We start from the raw sequence: 24259 nt of genomic DNA on the forward strand, positions 1-24259 counted from the left end.
CCCAGGGGCTCAACTCCTGAGGACCAGTGGTCAAGTGCAGGTGAAGCTGTTCCTGTTCTGCCTGTTCCCGCTTGCTTGCCTCCGCTGCAACTCCAGTCCGGGGTTCCAGTCCTGTTCTGCCTTGTCTCCGGTTTGGGGGTGGTTTTGCCTGCCTCTGCCGCTTCTCGGCAGTGGTCCAAGGGCTCACAAATCTAGGTCCTGCCTCGAGAAGAGGGGTGCCCAAAAATGGATACTTTTGCTTGAGACTGAAAGAAACTGAATATCTTGCAGGCAGTGTGTCCTAGATCTGTGCCCAAATTGAAACTTTACTATCACTATACCAAACATTGGGGTTTACACAGCTATGTTTCTTTTTTGCTAACACTGAGCCAGCCAATTAACTATACACTTGAGTTTATTCGGAAATACTTCTAATTGCTTAGCTGCCCAGCAACAGTCCCATAAATTTCTGCTTTCTAATATGCTTATGGTAATGCTTATAATATTCTGTACCTTGCACTAAAGCTGAAGCATCCTGTTATCCATACATGAGCTGTCAGGTCTCTCAGGACTTAATATCCATAAAGCCCTAATATCCTGGAGTACAACCTCGGCACACCAGCACACACCTGAAGCCTCTTTATTTTATGAAGTTTCCTTATTGAATAAATATAGATAATTTACTCATAGTCAGATGTTCAGAAGTGTTACCCCAAGGCAACAGAGACTCCGTAATTTTGAGAGCTGTATGAGTGGTTGAAGGTAGATATTTGAAGAAAGGCAGCTTCATTGCAGAGGTGGGAAAATAGTTAAACAGGTAGAAGTAACTCAGAGCTGGGTGGCTGAAAAGTGCAATATCTCATTAGAGAGATATATTACAAGGCAAAAAATTAATTAATTTCAGGGAATTTAGCAGGGCAAGTGCTTTCTGAAGCAGGATGGAGAATGCCTCATGGAGAAAAGAGGCCAAGAAGGGGCTCACACAGGTCCAGGGAGGAGGAAGGAAAGGGACTAATAGGGGCAGAACCTGGTAGCAGGGGTGGTCCCAGAGGCCAGCCCTCAATTGGAGGGAAAGGTCATACCTGGCTGACCTCTCAGGACAGAGATAGTAAGAATGACCAGGAAATGATAGCAGGTAGACAAAGAAGCCAAGCTAGGCTGAGAAAGAGAAGAGGTCTTTGCAGCAGGATAGACCAATAGTAACAGTCCTTATACAAACAGGCAGGGGTGGCTGCATTACATGTGCGACTACATTACACACAATGCATTCCTCATATATTTTTGCAGCGAGAACTGCAGCAGTAAAAACCCTTAGAAGTGAGAATAACAGTAAAAGCATTAAACACATTTTAGGGTCACACTATAAACTAGTGCAAGGCTGTCAGAGGACAGAACATGGGCTACTTGAGAATGTCAACCAAGCCTTTTCACTGCCCTGACATTTCCACTGCAGTGTGCAAGTTTTTACTGCCCCCTTTTACTGTAGTATTCAAGTTTTTACTGTTCTGTCTCCTGATAGGCTCTCTCTACTCAGGAGATTAGCAAGCAGTAAACCAAAGTATAGAACATCACTGTGAAGATTCAGAACTTTGAACCAAAACCTTCTTTAATGCAAATTCAAACAAAAGGAAATGACTTACAGCAGGGCCGCCAAGAGACTGGGCCGGGCCCGGGACAAGGCCGCCACTGGCCCCCCCTGAGGTCACTGCGCCCCCCAAAGGTCACTGCGCCCCCCCCCCCCGAGGTCACTGCCTCTCCCCCTCCACCCCCTCCCCTCTGTCCGAATTCCAAGGCCCCCCTCCCTCCCTTCCTCCGTCCGAATTCCAAGGCCCCCCTCCCCCCCCCGAGGTCACTGCGCCCCCCCCCCAAGGTCATTGCGCCCCCCCAGGGGTCACTGTCCCCCTCCACCCCCTCCCCTCTGTCCGAATTCCAAGGCCCCCCTCCCTCCCTCCCTCCGTCCGAATTCCAAGGCCTCCCTCCCTCCGAATTCCAAGGCCTCCCTCCCTCCGAATTTCAAAAGCTATCTCCTACCTCTTCCTCGTCGGGGTTGGTTACGGCGACAGCTGCCTGCACGCAGTGAAAAGCGTGCATGCTCGCGCTTCAGCCTTCCCTTGTTGTCTGTCTCTCAGCTCTGGTCCCGCCCTTGAGGGAAGGCTGAAGCGCAAGCCTGCACGCTTTTCACTGCGTGCAGGCAGTTGTCGCCGTAACCAACCCCGACGAGGACGAGGTAGCAGATAGCCTTTGAAATTCGGAGGGAGGGACGGTGGGCGGGGCCCGGGCCCTGAGAGGGAGGGGGCATCTGTCCGTACCACCCACGGAGTCAGCGCGGCGCCGGGCCCCCCTGGAGGTCCGGGCCCCGGGAATTTTGTCCCCCCTGTCCCCCCCTCTTGGCGGCCCTGACTTACAGTTAGATGTGCTGGACATGAGTCTTTCCCCTGCAGCAGAGGCATAGCCAGACTCAGTATTTTGGATGGGCCCAGAGGTAAACTGGATGGGCCCTTCCATGCACACGTGCCCCCCCTTCCATACCAATATTTTCCCAGAGATGTTTTTTAAAATACAAATTTTTTTTCACCTACCCCACATCTCTCCCCTCTCCTCTGTAGCGTTCCAGCATTTGCGTTCCTGTCTCTGAAACCTGTCCTTCTCCTGTGCACCATACAGGCATCCTCAGCGCCTGCAGTGATTCATTCTTGCTGCTTGCGCCGGCCCCACAGGCTTCCATCTGCCTTGTCCCACTCTCGTTGACGTCATCGCCTGTCCTGTGTAGCAGAATGCAGCAGATGGAAGCCTGCAGGGCCAGCACAAGCAGCGAGAATGAATCGCTGCAGGCACTGAGGACGCCTGTAAGGTATGCTGGGGAGGGCTGGGTTCAGAGACAGGAGCACAGATGCTGGGACGCTGCGGAGGAGGGGGGGGGAGAGCAATGTGGTGCTGCTGCTGGGTGGGCCTGAACCAAGAATGGGTGGGCCTGTGCCCACCTAGGCCCACCCGTAGCTACGCTACTGACCTGCAGAACCGGGAGTCTATTCTCTACCAGCTCACCCTTGTATATAACAGAGCTATTTTGCATTTATTAAGCTGGGATTAGATTTGGACTTGAAAGACAGCTACAAATGTATTTTTTCTAGTAATTACCGTTCTAAGGCTGTAGAAATTTGTGGTTTGACATTTGGCCTATGCTAACTTGTGATAAGTTGTTGGTCAACAACTAAGAGACTCCTATGACTAACGACACCTGCAGTATCCAGATAAACAATCAGAAGGAGAAGTAAGTGGGTGTGGGTGAAATTGTATATTTAGCAAGAGGGGGGGAGGACTAGCATGATGACTATTTTTAATAAGGACATAGGTCAAACCATTATCTAAAGAAAACTTATGCTTATGTGCATGATAGGCCCTGACTGTACATGCAATGAGGGAATAAATGATAGAAGTTGGAAGATGGTAGAAAGTGCTGGAACCAGTGGCGTAGCCAGACCTGACATTTTGGGTGGGCCCAGAGCTAATATGGGTGGGCACTATGTATGCAGGTATGAGTAGTGTTTCATGGGATATTACAAAATAATGCCTTAGAGTGCACTTGATGAAGGATAAGTAAATAACCTGCCCAACAGTTGTCCTGTGTCAACATAAACTGCGTATATACTTAATGGAACACCATCATTTTAAATTTATTTTAAAAATTTCTATCCTGCACTAGCCCACAATTCTAGGCAATTACTAGACAAACAGCACTTAAACTTGACCAGACATAAGTCTACTATAATGGCAAACATCTCAACACACATCACAGTATCCTGCAAAATAATTATAGCAATGGCACATATCCGTCAAACTTTGCTTTATAACAAATGTAAATGCCTGATTAAACTGTGTTAAAACCACCTTTTCTAAAACTTTAGACAACAATGGCAAATTGGACACTGGCCTAAAAATATTTGGTAGATCTGTCATAGTCCACAGCTAAGATGTTTCCTCTTACTGTTTTCCCATTGAATAAAAGTGAATTCAAATTCTGGTAGGACCTCAGTAATAGTAACATTGTCAAAATCCCTTCCCTGCCAGATTATTTGTGAAGTAACATTAAATCTTATGAAGCTTTTTAGAGCCTATGTAGCAAACCTTAACACCACCAATTCTGAACACACAAAAGGCAGCAGTGAATATACACAACAGCAATATATGTCCCATTGTAAAAGCCAGACAAGTCAGATTGATATAGGTCCCCACACAAAGCACATGCCAAAACACAGAACAACTCTCACCAATTACAGAATAAAGGATCAAAAATTAGGAATTGTCCCATAGCCCAGCATCAGCCCCCGAGATGCCAAGTTACCCAGTTCCAGGCTGGAAATTTTGGGGCTGTCCTGCATTTCTGCCCACTCCATTCTGTTGCATTATGGGACTCGAAGAACTCAATGGGCACTACAAATCCCATACTGTTTTGGGATATAAGTTCAAAACCAGGATTGCCCCAAAATCTCCAGCCTGAAACTGGATAACTTGGCATCCCTGCAGCCCTGCCCTTCCCTACCCTTCATATCCCAGCATCAGCCCTACCCTTGACTACCCCTTTCCCCATCCCTCCTTGTAGCTCGGCATCAGCCCTGTCCTTCTCCTCCCACTCCCCCCCATAGCTCAGCATCAGCCCACCTCTATCTACTCATAGTCTGGTAACAGTCCTGCCCTTTCCTCTCTCTTCCCCCATAGTCTAATATCCCCTTTTCCCTTCCCAATCACCCACCCCCACCCAGAAGCCCAACATTAAAAAAAAAAAAATATATATATATATATATATATTTTTTTTACCTGGCCACTGCAGTGCTCACCCCACCCAGAAGCCCACCAACAGGAAATATACAGCTTTTCTTTAAACATTGTGAAGACCACACACACCCAGAAGCCCACCACCATTAAATATAAAACTGTTTTTCTTTTCTTTCTTTTTTTTTACCCGAGTCCAGTGCAGAGAAAGTGTCCTGTAGATTTCAGAGAAGTCTACAGCCCCGATCAGTGTGTGCACGTGGTTCAGTGTTGGGGAGAAGGCCCAAGTTGGCTCCTAGCAGTGGCTGAGGTTGGCAATGGGGGGAGTAGACTTCAATCCAATGCAGCTACAGTGGCTACTGACTCACTCCTGGTGCCTGGGGCTGGAGGATAATGAGTGCCCAGATTTCCCCAGCTGCTAATTTCATTGCAGCACCGGCCTCCTCCGGGACTTCCGACTCCCTGACTTTGCAGCAGGTTTGGGTCCTGGCGGGGGCTGACTGAGACCTGAGCTTTGCAGAATCCAGCAAACAAACAGTGAGCGGAACACTAAAAGGAATTGCTGTTTTTTTACCTTTTGCCTGTTAGGAAGGGAAGCAGAGCAGCGAGGAGGACCAGGTAAGCACAGCAGGGAGCGAAGTACACAAAGACCCCGATGCCAGACTCCAGAGCAGAGCAAAGCAGTAGCAAACATGGCAGTGCAGCAGGAGGGCTGCTACTTTGCTTGCTGAAAGTCTGTTGTAGTGCTGGTAAATTAAAAAAAAAAACAAAAACACCAGAGCTGCAGGGCTCAGCTCACAAGATTTGTTTCAGTACTTTCTACACACAGCTGACTGAGCTAAGCGATTGGAGCAGCAGCGATGTGATGTGGAGAGCAGCTGGCACCTGATTGGTGATCACTGAAACTGGGCGGGCCTGAGCCAAAAATGGGTGGGCCTGCTGTAGCTACGCCCCTGGCTGGAACACGATTCACCATAAAAGGAAATAGAATGTTCTGTAAAGATGCTTATTCATTGAGTAGGAAGGGTAATTAAGATAATTAGGAAAGAAAGAAAATGTATATAAGAGGAAATAGAACTGAGAATGAGGAGCCTCAATGTGTCTACACTAGAAAGTGGACATAATGACAGCTCCCAGGGAAAACTCTGTTTATTTGCTACATATTATAATTTATATGGGATTTTTCTTTTCTTTAATATCTGAATAATTGCTTATTGGCTTCTTTGAATAAACATTTGTTAAGTCTAACACTGATTTAGTAGCCAGCGTTTTTTCTTGCCTGGGGTTCTGCCTGGGGGAGAAAAGATTTACTCGAGGGTTTATTTTATTTATTTATTTATTTGTTACATTTGTATCCCACATGTTCCCACCTATTTACATAGTAACATATATAGTAACATAGTAGATGACGGCAGAAAAAGACCTGCACAGTCCATCCAGTCTGCCCAACAAGACAACTCATGTGTGCTACTTTTGTGTATACCCTACTTTGATTTGTACCTGTGCTCTTCAGGGCACAGACCGTATAAGTCTGCCCAGCACTAGCCCCGCCTCCCAACCATTGTAGGCTCAATGTGGCTTACATAGTACCGGAGAGGCGTTTGCAGACTCCGATGTGAACAAACACAAAGTGATGTTGTGGTAAGATAAAGTTCATGTAGCACAGCCACATTAAGGAATCGTACAACAGAAGAATTGTGTCATGTCCATTACGTACTTTAGTTTTGTTGTGTTGCAAAGATCAGGCATTTAAGTTGGATCACTAGGGTATGCCTTTTTAAACAGGTTAGTTTTTAGCGTTTTACGGAAGTTTAGATGGTCATATGTCGTTTTCAAGACTTTTGGTAATGCGTTCCACAGTTGTGTGCTTAAGTAGGAGAAACTGGATGCGTAAGTTGATTTGTATTTAAATCCTTTGCAGCTTGGGTAGTGCAGATTTAGATATGTTCGTGCTGATTCGGATGTGTTTCTAGTTGGTAAGTTGATCAAGTCTGTCATGTATCCCAGGGCTTCACCGTAGATAATTTTGTGGACCAGGGTGCAGATTTTGAAAGCAATGCATTCTTTGATTGGGAGCCAGTGTAGTTTTTCACGGAGGGGTTTTGCGCTTTCAAATCGCGTTTTACCAAATATAAGCCTAGCTGCCGTGTTTGAACGGTCTGAAGTTTCTTTAAGGTTTGTTCTTTGCATCCCGCATAAATTCCATTGCAGTAGTCTACGTGGCTTAGTACCATTGATTGTATCAGGTTGCGAAAAGTTTCCCTCGGGAAGACTGTTTCACGCGTTTGAGTTTCCACACTGAGTGGAACATTTTCTTTGTTGTGGATGTCACTTGGCTCTCTAGTGTTAAGTTGGGGTCCAATGTAACGCCAAGGATTTTCAGGCTGTCTGAGATTGGGAGGGTATAATTTGGGGTGTTAATACTTGTGGGGTTGTCCGCGCTGTGTTGGAATGAGAGGATGAGACAATGTGTTTTTTCTTTATTGAGTTTTAGTTGAGATGCATTTGCCCAGGAGTCCATGATGTTCAAGCTTGATTTCGTTGATGATTTCTGTCAGTTTAGTTTTGTATGGAATGTATATTGTGACATCGTCTGCATAGATGAAAGGGTTAAGGCCTTGGTTGGATAAGGACTTGGCTAGTGGGGTCATCATTAGGATGAAGAAGATCGGTGAAAGTGGTGATCCTTGTGGTACTCCACAATCTGCTTTCCACAGAGATGATATGTTTGAGTTAGATTTTACTTGATATGTTCTTGTGGTTAGAAAACCCTTGATCCAGCTAATTATGTTTCCACCAATCCCGAACTTATCTAGTAATCTTATTAATATATTATAGATTAATATATTATATATTATAGATAATGAGCAGAGTAGAGCGGACAGATGTGAAGCGTTTGTTTAAACTTTCAAACAACAACAAAACCAGGGGACACAAGATGAAGCTAGAATATGGTAGATTTAAAACAAATAGGAGAAAGCTTTTCTTTACTCAGCGTGTAGTTAGACTCTGGAACTCGTTGCCGGAGAATGTAGTGACAGCAGCTGGCCTTACGGAATTTAAAGGGGGTTTGGACAGATTCCTGAGGGAAAAGTCCATTGAACATTATAAATTTTTTTTTTTGGGAGGGGGGGTTGCCGGGTTCTTGAAGTCTGGATTGGCCGCTGCTGGAGACAGGATGCTGGGCTTGATGGACCCTTGGTCTTTTCCCAGTATGGCGATGCTTATGTACTTATGTACTATGGTTTACCATGTCGAATGCACTAGACATGGTGAATTGGAGGAGAAGGATGATTTTGCCCATTGCTATTTCCTGCTTGAATTTGGCTAGGAGAGTGAGTAGTACTGTTTCAGTGTTGTGGAGGGGGCAAAAACCTGACTGTGATTCGTGTAATATTGAGAATTTGTTTATATAATCTAAGTTGTTTGGTTACCATGCTTTCCATCAGTTTGACTACCAACGGGATAGATGCTACAAGACAGTAGTTAGTGATTTCGTTTGTTTTTTTCTTGGTATCTTTTAGTATCGGGGTGAGTAGGATATTGCCATTTTCCTTAGGGAAGAGACCTTGCTGAAGCATGTAGTTTAGGTGGGATGTGAGGTCATAAGTATTGCCATACTGGGAAAGACCAAAGGTCCATCAAGCCCAGCATCCTGTTTCCAACAGTGGCCAATCCAGATCACAAATACCTGGCAAGATCCCAAAAAATACAAAACATTTTATACTGCTTATCGCAGAAATAGTGGATTTTCCCCAAGTCCATTGAATAACAGTCTATGGGCTTTTCCTTTAGGAAGCCGTCCAAACCTTTTTAAAACTCTGCTAAGCTAACCGCCTTTACCACATTCTCTGGCAACGAATTCCAGAGTTTAATTACACGTTGAGTGAAGAAACATTTTCTACGATTCGTTTTAAATTTACTACATTGTAGCTTCATCAAATGCCCCCTAGTCCTAGTATTTTTGGAAAGCTTGAGCAGACGCTTCACATCTACCCGTTCAACTCCACTCATTATTTTATAGACCTCTATCATATCTCCCCCCCTGTTATGAAGCGGTAAGGGGCGTATTTCATTAGGTAGTTGGGACAGGTATCTAGTTTACAGTGAGTGTTGGAGAAGCTGCTGATCGCCTGTGCAACTGCATCGACGGTAAGGAGGGCGAAGTTTAACCAGGTTCGGTCAGCCGGGTATTCTCCAATGGTTGGGCCCAACTCATTAAGGAAGTTTTCAATGTCAGTGTTGTCCTGAGGTAGCGTGTTGCGTAGGTTTATGATTTTTTTCATTGAAATACTTCTAGGAGTTTGTTCACGAGTTGGTATAATTTCCTTGTGTCTTTGTAGTCTGTCCCTATTTTAGTTTTATAGTATGATCTTTTGGTCTGCCTTATTGTATATTTGTATTTTCTTTGCATTTGTTTCCATGTGTTGAGTGTATGTTCATCTTTTGTTTTTCTCCATGCTCGTTCGAGTTTACTGGATAGTGTTTTTAACTTTTTCACCCTCCAGGAGACCTCCATAAGGCTACTCTTGTCTCTGAGGCAAAGACAGGAGTGCACCCTGTATACAAGGGGAGCTGGGAGTTCTCAGCACCAAGCTGAGACAGTAGATGCTGTGAATACGTTTGGTAAAAATGTGGTTATTTTACAGCAGCTTGAAGGGGGAGGAAGTACTGTAACAAGGTATAGCAGTAAGTCAGCTTACAGATCTTAGAAATGAATGCTGCAGTGCAGACACACTCTCATCTCCAACAGAGAAAGAAGTGGCAGGCTACAGCCTAGCATACTCGGGGACAAGGGCCAGCCAATATGGAAAGCCCCATAAGGCATACTGAACTGGGACATTTGATCAGGAAAAGTCTATTGGAAAGCACTGCAGGAAAACTAAGATTTGTAGTCCAAAGGCACTCCCTGCCTTTCTTAAGGGCACAAGCACTGTAAACTGCTTATATGCAATCTGATATAAATAGGCAGGTTGCCTATTGTTTATATGTATATGTTGGATATTAACATATACATATAAACAATAGGCAACCTGCCTCCATGCAAATGTGGGCAGAACAATAAATTAGAAAATAATTTAAGAAACGTATTGCTCTTGATTGGAATTTTTTCAGAGAATATAGGCATCAGGCTGGTATAATATACACAGTGTAGATTAGTGTTTAGACTCCTTTACCTTATTTTAGTAAAAATATATATCATGCTTGTCCTTAATTAGTTTTATAACTAAATGCAAAATGGGAAACATCTCAGTGCTATTTTATCTTGTTACTAGTGCACAGTTTGGGCAAATGGTAAAAAGATGGGAATCATGATATTTTTTTCAAATGCCTTACAAAATTCCTGTCTCAGAGGATATTTAACTACATCTGCATTGACTTGGGAATCTAAACATGCCAGACGTTGAGAAATCCTTGTTAAAATTGCTCTCACAATTGTCAGCCTGTGCTTGCAGTTCCTGGGACTGGAGGGTAATAATCTGTGGGTTTAGCAGAGGGCTGCCAGTGCAACCTCTGACAATTTCCAGTGGGCCTCACTGATTCACATTCATACAACCAAAATTTACTTTTCGATTTTGGCCAAAACCAGATGATAACTTTCAGCTGCACTTTTGATTTTGGCCAAAACTGAAAAAAGCAGTTTTGGTTGGCCTATATAGTGTGGGCAGGCTTTTAATTATAAGTGTACTTCCCCCCTCCGAAGGGACACCACCTTGCAAGTGGTGGAGGGGCTTCCGTGTTTCAATGACTCAGAGGGCTAAGCTGTAGGGTTACCCATATCAGACAGGCCTCTGAGGAGAAACCAGACAAAGAGTGTCCCAACCTGGAGGATCCAAGATGGCGTTGAGGGAGGACGTACGCTAGTTGAGTCCCCGTTTTACACCAGAATGCCTGAAGAAGAAGGCGCGCTCCCCAGAGAATGGGGAAGAGAAAAGGCAAAGCCGTGGTGCTGTCCTCCTCGAACACGGCTGGGGTTCCCACCACTTCTTAGTCTATTTTGAAGAGATTCGGGATCATAACGTCGGGGATATCGGTTCTTGCTTCGGGGAGCAGCAAGGCTTTATTGCCGAATCTCAGTGGAGGGAGTGACTTTGAGTCTCCCTGTTGGCACGACCCCTCCAAGACCCGGAAATAGTAATGCTTCGCTATGGAGGTCAATAATGGAAACGCCCGAAGTGGGTTAGGATTTTCATGTGACCCGAGGAGGTCCTGGTGCAGCATCGACTCCGGATAATAAACCAACTGGGGGATTGGAGAGTGAGCTCTTCCCCCCCGAAGATATCTGGAGTGGTTTCTGTGAAGAAATTGGACTTGGTGAAGCCAATAATGTCATAAAGGACATACTATAGGAACTGCAGCAGAATGTGAATAACTGTCTTCTTCAGATGTTTAAAAGTTTTCACTATGTGAGTTAAAGAATTTATATTAATACTTATCTAACAAAGTGGAAGTCCAAGATATAAAAAGAGACTTTGATTACGGAAATGGCTTCTCTATGAAAATTAGATAATTTGGTAATGAAGAATAGTTATTTTTCTTGTAAAAACTGGAATTTCTGGAGAACCAATTAAGGGAAAATAACTTGAGAATGATAAATTTACCTATCATATCCTATATATTAGCTACTGAATTCTTGAAGAAATATTTCTCCGATACTTTGCTAATACCTTCTGATAGCCACCTTTTGGTGACTAAAATTATATTTCCTTTAAAATCTTCTTTCAGAGAAAAGAGATGTGTTTAACTGACATTTTGGAAAATTCAGAAGTTATAGATATATTATTAGTGACTTTTGTCTTTGATTAGATAGGTACAACGTTTTGAAATTGTATTTCCGATATAGGGTTGATTAGTTTTTTGGGTTCAAAGATGAATATATTTCCTGACACATCAAGGGAATCGCAGACTGAGAGGTGTGAAGTCTTGGCTTTTCAGCCAGGAATCATTGCCCCAGGTGGGACCTTCCTAGCACGATTTCCTTGTAAGTGTTTTATTTTCCTTATTACTTATTTGTTTGAACCTAAGAAATTGTAGAGTTTGTGGAAACAGATGAAGAATCCTCTGCAGCAACTTCCTTCAGTTACCACTGTACCGGCTGCAATAACCGATTAACCTTCCTCCCTCAGAAAATATGAAGTGTAAGTTTAACCATTTTGAGTTTTTCTTATTTTCTTTAAGATTGTTTTCCTGATCTTGGATCTTCCAGTTGTGGACAATTATGTAAATATATATTGTTGAGAGAAAATGTTTTCCTTTTTATATTAATTTCTGTATTTCCTTACATTTATGTGATAAATGTGACTGTAATTAAGTAAAATGATAAAAAAAAAAAAAAAAGTGTACTTCCCACTTACAAAACATTTCCCTGTTGGCATTTACACTTTGAGCAAACAGCTTGTTTGGACCTGGGGTTTTCAGGTGTGCCTGAGGAGACAACTGTGTTATTTCTCCAGGACTTTAAAACTACCTAATGAAGTGGAAAATTTGAGGTTTAGGACTTAGCTCCTCTTGGTTATGTAGTTTTACAAAATCTAGCACTTAAATTGTAAATTCAGCACTTACACGTGTAATACCCCAAGTAAAGCCGCTCTTTCTTTTTTTTTTTTTTTACATGTCTTTTTATTGTAAAATGACTGTTCTTGTTGCTTGTGCTGGCAAAATACACACATACTTCTGTACATCCTTGTATGTAAAGGGTTCAAGGTTCAACAAGCTTTTTGTAAAATAACTGGGAATTTTTTAGAAGTCCTGTCTTGGACATCCCTTTTCTAATATAAATGTTCTTTGCAAAATGGGTCTTTAAATTTATTACTTTAGCAAGGGATACGGTTCCAAGGGAACTGACTCTCCTGCAGACTGATTAGTTCTCTCCTAAAGGCAGGTAAGGTTCTAATCTAGACAACACAGAGTGGAAAGTGGTTCTGGCACAGTGAGGGAGTGGTTAAAAGAAGCTGCTCCTGACGAAGCTCGGCATATGAAACGTATGGCTTAGTTGAGGGAAATGAAAAAGCTTCAAAGATAAGTTGAATGTTCCCACCTATATTTTTGCTGGGGCTTTAAGTGATGAATTGCTTTACAAAGATTTAAAAGATTTAGAAGACTAAAAGACTGAATGATTATAAAGTCTGGAAAAAGTTTTGGAAGATGTGGTTTTTGACCTAGGGACGCAGCAGGCGCATGCATTTGACTCCATGCGTCAGACTCCGGGTTTGTGACATATATGCTCAGGACAGTATTTTAGCGAAAGGAGCAATGCCCTAGTTCTCAATTAGCTAAACTATTTGCTTTAATTTCAGCATGTGAACTAGGACAATTTAAAAGCATTACAAGCCTATGCACAAAACTTTTCCGTGTTAGCAATGTGCCATTTTGACTGGTTCCAGCTGGTTTAGTGAGCACAGTATTCAGTGACAAATGCAAGAAGGGGTTCTGTGTGCTTTTTGCCGTTTGCGGTAGCAAACAATGGGAATTATATGCAAATATTAAAAACAGCTGATTACTATTTATGTGCATTCCGAGCTATGCACGACCATTTTCAAGTGATGCAAAGAATGCAGGCCTTACCTTTTACGAGAACATTTTTATGGGAGGTCAGGAGAGGTTGGTGGGTTCTCAGCCTGCTGTGTAACTTGTATACTAGCGAACGCAAAACCCAAAGCTAAACCAGCCACAATCAATATTCTCTCACATGTCTTGGATCAAAAAAGCACAGAAGTCAGCAGAAGGAACATGAAGTGTAAAGGCAGACTTAAGCTGCACTGCAACAGTAGAACACGAGCCACAATCAAAACTTGTCTTGGAACATAAAAACACAAGAATAACCATACTGGGTCAGACCAATGGTCCATCTAGCCCTATATCCTGCTTCCAGCAGAGCCAATCCAGGTCACAAGTACCTGGCAGAAACCCAATCAGTAGTACCATTCCATGCTACCAATCCCAGGCTTCCCCATGTCCATCTCAATAACAGACTATGGACTTTTCCTCCAGGAACTTGTCCAAACCTTTTTTAAACCTAGATATGCTAACCACTGTTACCACAACCTCCAACAAGTTCCAGAGCTTAACTATTCTTTGAGTGAAAAAATATTTCCTCCTATTTGTTTCAAAAGTATTTCCTTGAAATTTCATTGAGTATCCCCTAGTCTTTGTACTTTTTGAATGAGTGAAAAATCGATTCACCTCCACCTGCTCTGAACCAGTCAGGATTCTGTAGGCATCAATCACATGCCTTCTCAGCCGTCCCTTTTCCAAGCTGAAGCGCCCTAACCTCTTTAGCCTTTCCTCATATGGGAACAGTTCCATCCCCTTTATCATTTTGGTCGCTCTTGTTTGAACCTTTTCTAATTCCACTATATCTTTTTTTAGATATGGCAACCAGAATTGAATACAATACTCAAGGTGAGGTTGCACCATAGAGCGATACAAAGGCATTGTAATATTTTTGGTTTTATTTTGCATCACTCTTCCAAATAGACTTTATTAGAGTTTTCATTCTGTGAGTTTTGACTGGTTTCTTGGATTGGATTTTCTTCCACTCTGCATTCGTTCTCCTTGGTGATTTTGTGGAAGGTGTGAACCTCTTCTTTTTTCTTGAGTTCTTCCAATACCATGGGATGTATACCATCTGGTCCGAGTGATTTATCACTCTTTAACTTGTCAATTTGGCTCATTAAATCTTCAAAGTTCACCGAGATTTCTTTCATTCCTCCGCATCATCACCTCTGAAAACTTTTTCCGGTATAGGTTGATCTCTTACATCTTCTTCCGTAAAGACCAAAGCAAAGAATTCATTCAATCTCTCCATTACGACTTTGTCTTCCCTGAGTGCTCCTTTTGCTCCATCCTGATAGCGAATGCTACATACCTGTAGAAGGTATTCTCCGAGGACAGCAGGCTGATTGTTCTCACTGATGGGTTGACGTCCTCGGCAGCCCCCTCCATCGGAAAGTTTACTAGCAAAGGCCTTTGCTAGTCCTCGCGCGCCCATGCGCACCGCGCATGCGCGGCCGTCTTCCCGCCCGAAACCGGCTCGAGCCGGCCAGTCCAGTATGTAGCAAGACAATACACTTCAAGGGAAGACTCAACTCCAAAGGGGAGGCGGGCGGGTTTGTGAGAACAATCAGCCTGCTGTCCTCGGAGAATACCTTCTACAGGTATGTAGCATTCGCTTTCTCCGAGGACAAGCAGGCTGCTTGTTCTCACTGATGGGGTATCCCTAGCCCCCAGGCTCACTCAAAACAACAACCATGGTCAATTGGGCCTCGCAACGGCGAGGACATAACTGAGATTGACCTAAAAAATTTACCAACTAACTGAGAGTGTAGCCTGGAACAGAACAAACAGGGCCCTCGGGGGGTGGAGTTGGATCCTAAAGCCCAAACAGGTTCTGAAGAACTGACTGCCCGAACCGACTGTCGCGTCGGGTATCCTGCTGCAGGCAGTAATGAGATGTGAATGTGTGGACAGATGACCACGTCGCAGCTTTGCAAATTTCTTCAATGGAGGCTGACTTCAGGTGGGCTACCGACGCAGCCATGGCTCTAACATTATGAGCCGTGACATGACCCTCAAGAGCCAGCCCCGCCTGGGCGTAAGTGAAGGAAATGCAATCTGCTAGCCAATTGGATATGGTGCGTTTCCCTACAGCCACTCCCCTCCTATTGGGATCAAAAGAAACAAACAATTGGGCGGACTGTCTGTGGGGCTGTGTCCGCTCCAAATAGAAGGCCAATGCTCTCTTGCAGTCCAATGTGTGCAGCTGACGTTCAGCAGGGCAGGAATGAGGACGGGGAAAGAATGTTGGCAAGACAATTGACTGGTTCAGATGGAACTCCGACACAACCTTTGGCAGGAACTTAGGGTGAGTGCGGAGGACTACTCTGTTATGATGAAATTTGGTGTAAGGGGCCTGGGCTACCAGGGCCTGAAGCTCACTGACTCTACGAGCTGAAGTAACTGCCACCAAGAAAATGACCTTCCAAGTCAAGTACTTCAGATGGCAGGAATTCAGTGGCTCGAAAGGAGGTTTCATCAGCTGGGTGAGAACGACATTGAGATCCCAAGACACTGTAGGAGGCTTGACAGGGGGCTTTGACAAAAGCAAACCTCTCATGAAGCGAACAACTAAAGGCTGTCCTGAGATCGGCTTACCTTCCACACGGTAATGGTATGCACTGATTGCGCTAAGGTGAACTCTTACAGAGTTGGTCTTGAGACCAGACTCAGACAAGTGCAGAAGGTATTCAAGCAGGGTCTGTGTAGGACAAGAGCGAGGATCTAGGGCCTTGCTGTCACACCAGACGGCAAACCTCCTCCAATGGAAGAAGTAACTTCTCTTAGTGGAATCTTTCCTGGAAGCAAGCAAGATGCGGGAGACACCCTCTGACAGACCCAAAGAGGCAAAGTCTACGCCCTCAACATCCAGGCCGTAAGAGCCAGCGACTGGAGGTTGGGATGCAGAAGCGCCCCTTCGTCCTGTGTGATGAGGGTCGGAAAACACTCCAATCTCCACGGTTCTTCGGAGGACAACTCCAGAAGAAGAGGGAACCAGATCTGACGCGGCCAAAAAGGAGCAATCAGAATCATGGTGCCTCGGTCTTGCTTGAGTTTCAACAAAGTCTTCCCCACCAGAGGTATGGGAGGATAAGCATACAGCAGACCCTCCCCCCAGTCCAGGAGGAAGGCATCCGATGCCAGTCTGCCGTGGGCCTGAAGCCTGGAATAGAACTGAGGGACTTTGTGGTTCACTCGAGATGCGAAGAGATCTACCAAGGGGGTGCCCCACACCTGGAAGATCTGTCGTACCACACGGAAATTGAGCGACCACTCGTGAGGTTGCATAATCCTGCTCAACCTGTCGGCCAGACTGTTGTTTACGCCTGCCAGATATGTGGCTTGGAGCACCATGCCGTGACGGCGAGCCCAGAGCCACATGCTGACGGCTTCCTGACACAGGGGGCGAGATCCGGTGCCCCCCTGCTTGTTGACATAATACATGGCAACCTGGTTGTCTCTCTGAATTTGGATAATTTGGTGGGACAGCCGATCTCTGAAAGCCTTCAGAGCGTTCCAGATCGCTCGTAACTCCAGAAGATTGATCTGCAGATCGCGTTCCTGGAGGGACCAGCTTCCTTGGGTGTGAAGCCCATCGACATGAGCTCCCCATCCCAGGAGGGACGCATCCGTGGTCAGCACTTTTTGTGGCTGAGGAATTTGGAAGGGACGTCCCAGAGTCAAATTGGAGCAAATCGTCCACCAATACAGGGATTTGAGAAAACTCGTGGACAGGTGGATCACGTCCTCTAGACCCCCAGCGGCCTGATACCACTGGGAGGCTAGGGTCCATTGAGCAGATCTCATGTGAAGGCGGGCCATGGGAGTCACATGAACTGTGGAGGCCATGTGGCCCAGCAATCTCAACATCTGCCGAGCTGTGATCTGCTGGGACGCTCGCACCCGCGAGACGAGGGACAACAAGTTGTTGGCTCTCGTCTCTGGGAGGTAGGCGCGAGCCGTCTGAGAATCCAGCAGAGCTCCTATGAATTCGAGTCTCTGCATTGGGAGAAGATGGGACTTTGGATAATTTATCACAAACCCCAGTAGCTCCAGTAGGCGAATAGTCATCTGCATGGACTGCAGGGCTCCTGCCTCGGATGTGTTCTTCACCAGCCAATCGTCGAGATATGGGAACACGTGCACCCCCAGCCTGCGAAGTGCCGCTGCTACCACAGCTAGGCACTTTGTGAACACCCTGGGCGCAGAGGCGAGCCCAAAGGGTAGCACACAGTACTGGAAGTGGCGTGTGCCCAGCTGAAATCGCAGATACTGTCTGTGAGCTGGCAGTATCGGGATGTGAGTGTAGGCATCCTTCAAGTCCAGAGAGCATAGCCAATCGTTTTGCTGAATCATGGGGAGAAGGGTGCCCAGGGAAAGCATCCTGAACTTTTCTTTTACGAGATATTTGTTCAGGGCCCTTAGGTCTAGGATGGGACGCATCCCCCCTGTTTTCTTTTCCACAAGGAAGTACCTGGAATAGAATCCCAGCCCTTCTTGCCCGGATGGCACGGGCTCGACCGCATTGGCGCTGAGAAGGGCGGAGAGTTCCTCTGCAAGTACTTTCTTGTGCTGGAAGCTGTAAGACTGAGCTCCCGGTGGACAATTTGGAGGTTTTGAGGTCAAATTGAGGGTGTACCCCTGCCGGACTATTTGCAGAACCCACTGATCGGAGGTTATGAGAGGCCACCTTTGGTGAAAAGCTTTCAACCTCCCTCCGACTGGCAGGTCGCCCGGCACGGACACTTGGATGTCGGCTATGCTCTGCTGGAGCCAGTCAAAAGCTCGCCCCTTGCTTTTGCTGGGGAGCCGCGGGGCCTTGCTGAGTCGCACGCTGCTGACGAGAGCGAGCGCGCTGGGGCTTAGCCTGGGCCGCAGGCTGTCGGGAAGGAGGATTGTACCTACGCTTGCCAGAAGAGTAGAGAACAGTCTTCCTTCCCCCGAAAAATCGTCTACCTGTAGAGGTAGAAGCTGAAGGCTGCCGGCGGGCGAATTTGTCGAATGCGGTGTCCCGCTGGTGGAGAGACTCTACCACCTGTTCGACTTTTTCACCAAAAATGTTGTCCGCACGGCAAGGCGAGTCCGCAATCCGCTGCTGGAGTCTATTCTCCAGGTCGGCGGCACGCAGCCATGAGAGCCTGCGCATCAACACACCTTGAGCAGCGGCCCTGGACGCAACATCAAAAGTGTCATAAACTCCTCTGGCCAGGAATTTTCTGCACGCCTTCAGCTGCCTGACCACCTCCTGAAAAGGCTTGGCTTGCTCAGGGGGAAGAGCATCAACCAAGCCCGCCAACTGCCGCACATTGTTCCGCATGTGTATGCTCGTGTAGAGCTGGTAAGACTGGATCTTGGACACGAGCATAGAGGAATGGTAGGCCTTCCTCCCAAAGGAGTCTAAGGTTCTAGCGTCCTTGCCCGGGGGCGCCGAAGCATGTTCCCTAGAACTCTTAGCCTTCTTTAGGGCCAAATCCACGACTCTGGTCGTGAGGCAACTGAGTGCGCATCAGCTCTGGGTCCCCATGGATCCGGTACTGGGACTCGATCTTCTTGGGAATGTGGGGATTAGTTAATGGCTTGGTCCAGTTCGCAAGCAATGTCTTTTTCAGGACATGGTGCAAGGGAACGGTGGACGCTTCCTTAGGTGGAGAAGGATAGTCCAGGAGCTCAAACATTTCAGCCCTGGGCTCGTCCTCCACAACCACCGGGAAGAGGATGGCCGTAGACATCTCCCGGACAAAGGAGGCAAAAGACAGACTCTCGGGAGGAGAAAGCTGTCTCTCAGGAGAGGGAGTGGGATCAGACGGAAGACCCTCAGACTCCTCGTCAGAGAAATATCTGGGATCTTCCTCTTCCTCCCACGAGGCCTCACCCTCGGTGTCAGACACAAGTTCACGAACCTGTGTCTGCAACCTCGCCCTGCTCGACTCGGTGGAACCCCGTCCACGGTGGGGGCGTCGAGAGGTAGACTCCCTCGCCCGCATCGGCGAAGCTCCCTCCGCCGACGTAGTCGGGGAGCCTTCCTGGGAGGTGGCTGCGGTCGGCACCGCACGCGGTACCGACGTCGGGGACCTCAACCTGGGCGATGGGCCAGCCGGCGCCACGCTCGACGGTACCGGAGGCGCAAGCACCGCCGGTACCGGAGGGGTAGGGCGCAACAGCTCTCCCAGAATCTCTGGGAGAACGGCCCGGAGGCTCTCGTTTAGAGTGGCTGCAGAAAAAGGCTGAGAGGTCGATGCAGGCGTCGACGTCAGAACCTGTTCCGGGCGAGGAGGCTGTTCCGGGCTGTCCAGAGTGGAGCGCATCGACACCTCCTGAACAGAGGGTGAGCGGTCCTCTCGGTGCCGATGCCTGCTGGGTGCCGAATCCCTCGGCGACCCAGAGCTCTCGGTGCCGACACGGGGAGGAGACCGGTGTCGATGCTTCTTCGACTTCTTCCGAAGCATGTCACCGGAGCTCCCCGGCACCGACGAGGAGGACGTAGAATCCATCCGTCGCTTCCTCGGGGCCGAGACCGAAGAGGGTCGATCCCGGGGGGGCTGTACCGCAGGAGCCCTCAGGGTAGGAGGAGACCCACCCGAAGGCTCACCGCCACCAGCAGGGGAATGGACAGCCCTCACCTGCACTCCTGACGATGCACCTCCGTCCGACGACATCAGCAGACGAAGTCTCGGTACCACCGACGTCGATGCAGTCGCCCGATGCCTCGGCGCCGATGCAGAGGTCCGATGCCTCGATGCAGTCGATGGAGCGGCAGCCAAGGAAGATGGTCCGGACGCTGACGACGTCGATGCACTCGATGCCTCCGGTGCCGATGTCGACGAAGAGCCCGAGAACAAAACGTTCCACTGGGCTAATCTCGCTACCTGAGTCCGCCTTTGTAACAGGGAACACAGACTGCAGTTCTGAGGGCGGTGCTGGGCCCCTAGACACTGAAGACCCGCAGAGTGCCTATCAGTGAGCGAGATTACCCGGGCGCACTGGGTGCACTTCTTGAAGCCGCTGGAAGGCTTCGATGTCATGGGCGGAAAAATCACGCCGGCGAAATCAAAAGCCGAAATGGCGAAAATTGAAGCACCAAAATTTAAAGGGAGAAAAATCTCGACCGAGGCCAAACTAGGCCTACCCCGACAACGAAAGAAAACTTACGGGGCAAAAGCTGAGAAAATACGGGAAGGGCAGAAAACCCGAAAGGGTCTTCCGGAACACTTCCGGAGCGCTTCCCGAACTTTTTGTAATAAAACAAGGAAAAAACACGTCGAAAAGGACGCGCGAGGTCGACTCTCTGGGGCACGAACGGCGTAACACGACCGTACCGAGCGCGGACGAAAGAAGACTGGCCGGCTCGAGCCGGTTTCGGGCGGGAAGACGGCCGCGCATGCGCGGTGCGCATGGGCGCGCGAGGACTAGCAAAGGCCTTTGCTAGTAAACTTTCCGATGGAGGGGGCTGCCGAGGACGTCAACCCATCAGTGAGAACAAGCAGCCTGCTTGTCCTCGGAGAACTAACAGTCCCACAGATTCCCCTTGCAGGCTTCCTGCCTCTGATATACCTGATATACTATGAGTTTTCATCTCCGCGGAAAGTTTTTCTTCATATTTTCTTTTAGCTTTCTTTATCAATGCTTTGCATCTGGTTTGACAGTGTTTATGTTGCTTCTTATGTTCTTCATTCAGATCTTTTTTTCCATTTTTTGAAGGATATTCTTTTGGCTCCAATAGCCTCTTTCACCTCACCTTTTAATCATGCTGGCTCTAGTTTGCTCTTTTTTCCAACTTTGTTCATATGTGGAATACATCTAGCTGAGATTCCACGATGGTATTTTTAAACAACATCCATGTCTGATTTAAAGTATTCTTTTAAAAGTCAATACATTTATTAGAAAATTTGTTTTTGGTTTTCACAAGTTATTTTATAAAGCCTTTTCACTATTTGGTTTCCAAATGCCAAACCAAGAGAGAAATTTCTGGACTGATGTTTATACCTTTAGAAGCATTTTGAATCATCATTATAATATTTAACTTATGATGGTCCTTTGAAATTGCACAGCATTGACTTGGCATATCACAAGACATTTGAGAGGAGTGATTTATTTATGTTTTTGTACTTCTTGTCACTCTAGGATGGATTTATGTATTTTATAAAGGAAACACAGAAACATATGTGCCTTTATAAAATAGGCTCCTAGAATGATCCCCATACAATGATCTAACAAAAACTTACACTTTAGGCAGGTACAAATGTGTTCATGTGTTCTATGTGTGTATGTTTCAACACTACTCTGGCTTTGCCTAAACTACACCCCCAAGAATACGTAATGCTATGTTTCTGTACCCCCCAAAGAAATGTTATAATAGTCACTTTCAATGTCTAAAACCTGCTTTAATTGTGAAAACACTTAATAAAATTACCAACAAAAATCTGGTAAGTTGTATAATGTTGTAAAATGTTTGTGGGCCTCTAGGAGACAAGTTCATGTAACTTGACTGACCCGTTATTAGAGGACATCCATGGAAGAGGAGTGTGTGTATCTGAGGACAGCAAGTTAACACAGCTTCCACTGCTTCATCTGTCAAATGTTCACAGTCACCCATGTGAATCTCCTAACAGAAAAATAAAGCATAACATTAATCATCACGGCAGTCCTGCTACAAATTCCTGATACTTTTTGGCAAACAGTAGTTATATTTGGCTGCTTACATCTGCCTATTGCCAAAGCAGTTGGTGACACCTAGAATCATTGTATGACTCCTGACACAGGGAGAAAAAACCTGTTGTAGTTGCACATATGAAAAACCTATTGAATTTATGATAGATATAGAAGCTATTATTTCTAGTATTGGAGTGGGGGAAAAAGGAAAGAGTCCCTACCTCCCTACCCATTATCTAGTAAAACTGCAAAAACTACGGGGTTTTTAGGCAAGTCACATTCTTTAAGATTTACAATACCTACGGAGCTTGAATTGGGAGGTGAATGTGTTCTATCATCTTTTTTATATGCCCCTGATTCCCCTATTAATTTGTTGGGAAGGGGATTTGTTAATTAAACTAAACTTGACTATTCACTGTAGCCCCTCTAGGTGCCTTCCGGTAGCCAATCCTTTCACGGTTTGTCCCGCCACATATTTAGTAACAGAGAGCCTGGACTACAACTGTCCAGATCAGGTTGTGAAAACACTGACACAGCACGTAATCTCTTATGTTAACACCAATGAGTCTGAGTGACTTCCTTGTCGCAAGTGCATAATGCAGAATTCTGGGACACCCCTTGGGATAAGGATGAATACGGTTTGTCTTTCTTAGGACACACTTACCGACAGTCAGAGATAGCTGTGGGAGGCTATGGGGAGGACATGCCAGAATTATGGATGGGTATACTTTTTAGAAAGCCCAATACCTCAGCTGGAGGTTTATGGTATGACTTAACTACAGAAATTAAGAAAAAGAAGCCCACCTTTGTATGGATCCCTGGGGAGGGACCCCAATTACAAGGGCAGATAAAAGTATGTGAACATTTTGCAGGGGCAATTTGTGCAGGACAAACACCATGATGATCTCACTCAGTTAAAAGAAGCTGTTCCTCCTACAGCATGGGCTACACCTGAGAGCCCTTTTGGGAAAACCAGCTCGGTAGAGGCAGTGGATATACAGTTAAAAAAGGGCTGTGATGGCCCTCGTACTAAACAGTATCACCTTTCTAGAGCAACACAAGAAGGGGTAAAGGGAGAGGTAGAGATTTGGTCAAACATGGAATACTGTACAGAACCAGTATCCCCTATAACATTCCCATTTGTCCAGTGCATAAACCTAACAGCAGATAGAGACTGGATCAAGATTTGAGAGATTTAAATAAAATGGTTAAAGCTGAATTTCTTGTTGTGCCTGATCCTACTCAAATTAGAATTTCTGGGGAAGGGAAGAAACATATGTATTTTTCTGTGCTGGACTTGTCAAATGCCTTTTATTGTATTCACCTGGGACGCACTTCTCAGTCAATGTTTGCATTCTCGTATGAGAGGCAGCAATATACATAGTCCCGATTACGCCAAGGTTACTGTGAGAGCCCCTCTATATTTAACAAAGTTTTAAAGTCAGACCTTGAAAAGGTACTTGCTTCTATTCATCCTGATGTACAAGTGTCTGTGTATGCAAAGTTCTTTAGTAGGAGCAACAATCAAAATATCAACTGTTGAAATTCTCATGTGTTTAGCTGAAAAGGGCTCTAAGGTTAACTTGGAAAAAATACAATACTGTCAGACTTAGGTTATCTTCTTGGGACACTTGTATTCATGAGATTCCCGGGGGCTGAACAGGGAGAGAATAATGAAGTGTTAGATATAACCACTCGTGAAACCGTCTAAAGAAAACAAATTCGCTGAGCAAAAATTATGCCGAGGAGAAAAAGAGTGGATGTCATAGCAAATGTACGAGCTAAAAAAAGGGGTGAAAATGGAACACATAAAAGAAATACCTCGGTGTTAATTGTGGATAACAAACGTGTGTTAACCAACTGCATGAAACCATGTGATCTAAACAATTCATAAAAATCTTAAACAACATCCTAAAAGATAATACATAAAAACCAGTATGCAAAAAATATGCATATAGAACACATGGATGTTTAACAAATCAATTAGACGAATATTTAAAAAATGGATAAAATATATATAAAATTTAAAAAAAAGTAAAAATAATAATGATTCTGTAGTCATAAACTGGTAATGAGTATTAAATAATTAAACAATTGATAAACAGGAAGTCCAATTAAATATAAATAAAAGAATTATAAAACATGTTTATATAAGATGGATTATACATATAGAACACATAAATGTTTAACCAATCAACCAACCAATTCACCTGAATGTACTTGAATGTTTTGTAAGTGATATTAAAATGATATAATGGATCAGATATATACGTAAAATGAAAAAACAGATAATTCTTTAGTCATA

General features: G+C 45.6%; 1 protein-coding gene across 2 annotated transcripts in view; it reads right to left on the reverse strand.

Moving 5' to 3' along the window:
- Positions 1-24259, reverse strand: part of AMN1 (antagonist of mitotic exit network 1 homolog) — a 625623-nt gene that overhangs the window by 123271 nt on the left and 478093 nt on the right. For both annotated transcript variants that reach the window (XM_030215496.1, XM_030215495.1), the window contains one exon: positions 21796-21907. In XM_030215496.1, coding sequence (XP_030071356.1) covers positions 21796-21907 — 112 coding nt within the window. The remainder of the gene's footprint in view (positions 1-21795; positions 21908-24259) is intronic.

This window comes from Microcaecilia unicolor, chromosome 9, assembly GCF_901765095.1.
Source record: "Microcaecilia unicolor chromosome 9, aMicUni1.1, whole genome shotgun sequence".
Taxonomy (NCBI): Eukaryota; Metazoa; Chordata; class Amphibia; order Gymnophiona; family Siphonopidae; genus Microcaecilia; species Microcaecilia unicolor.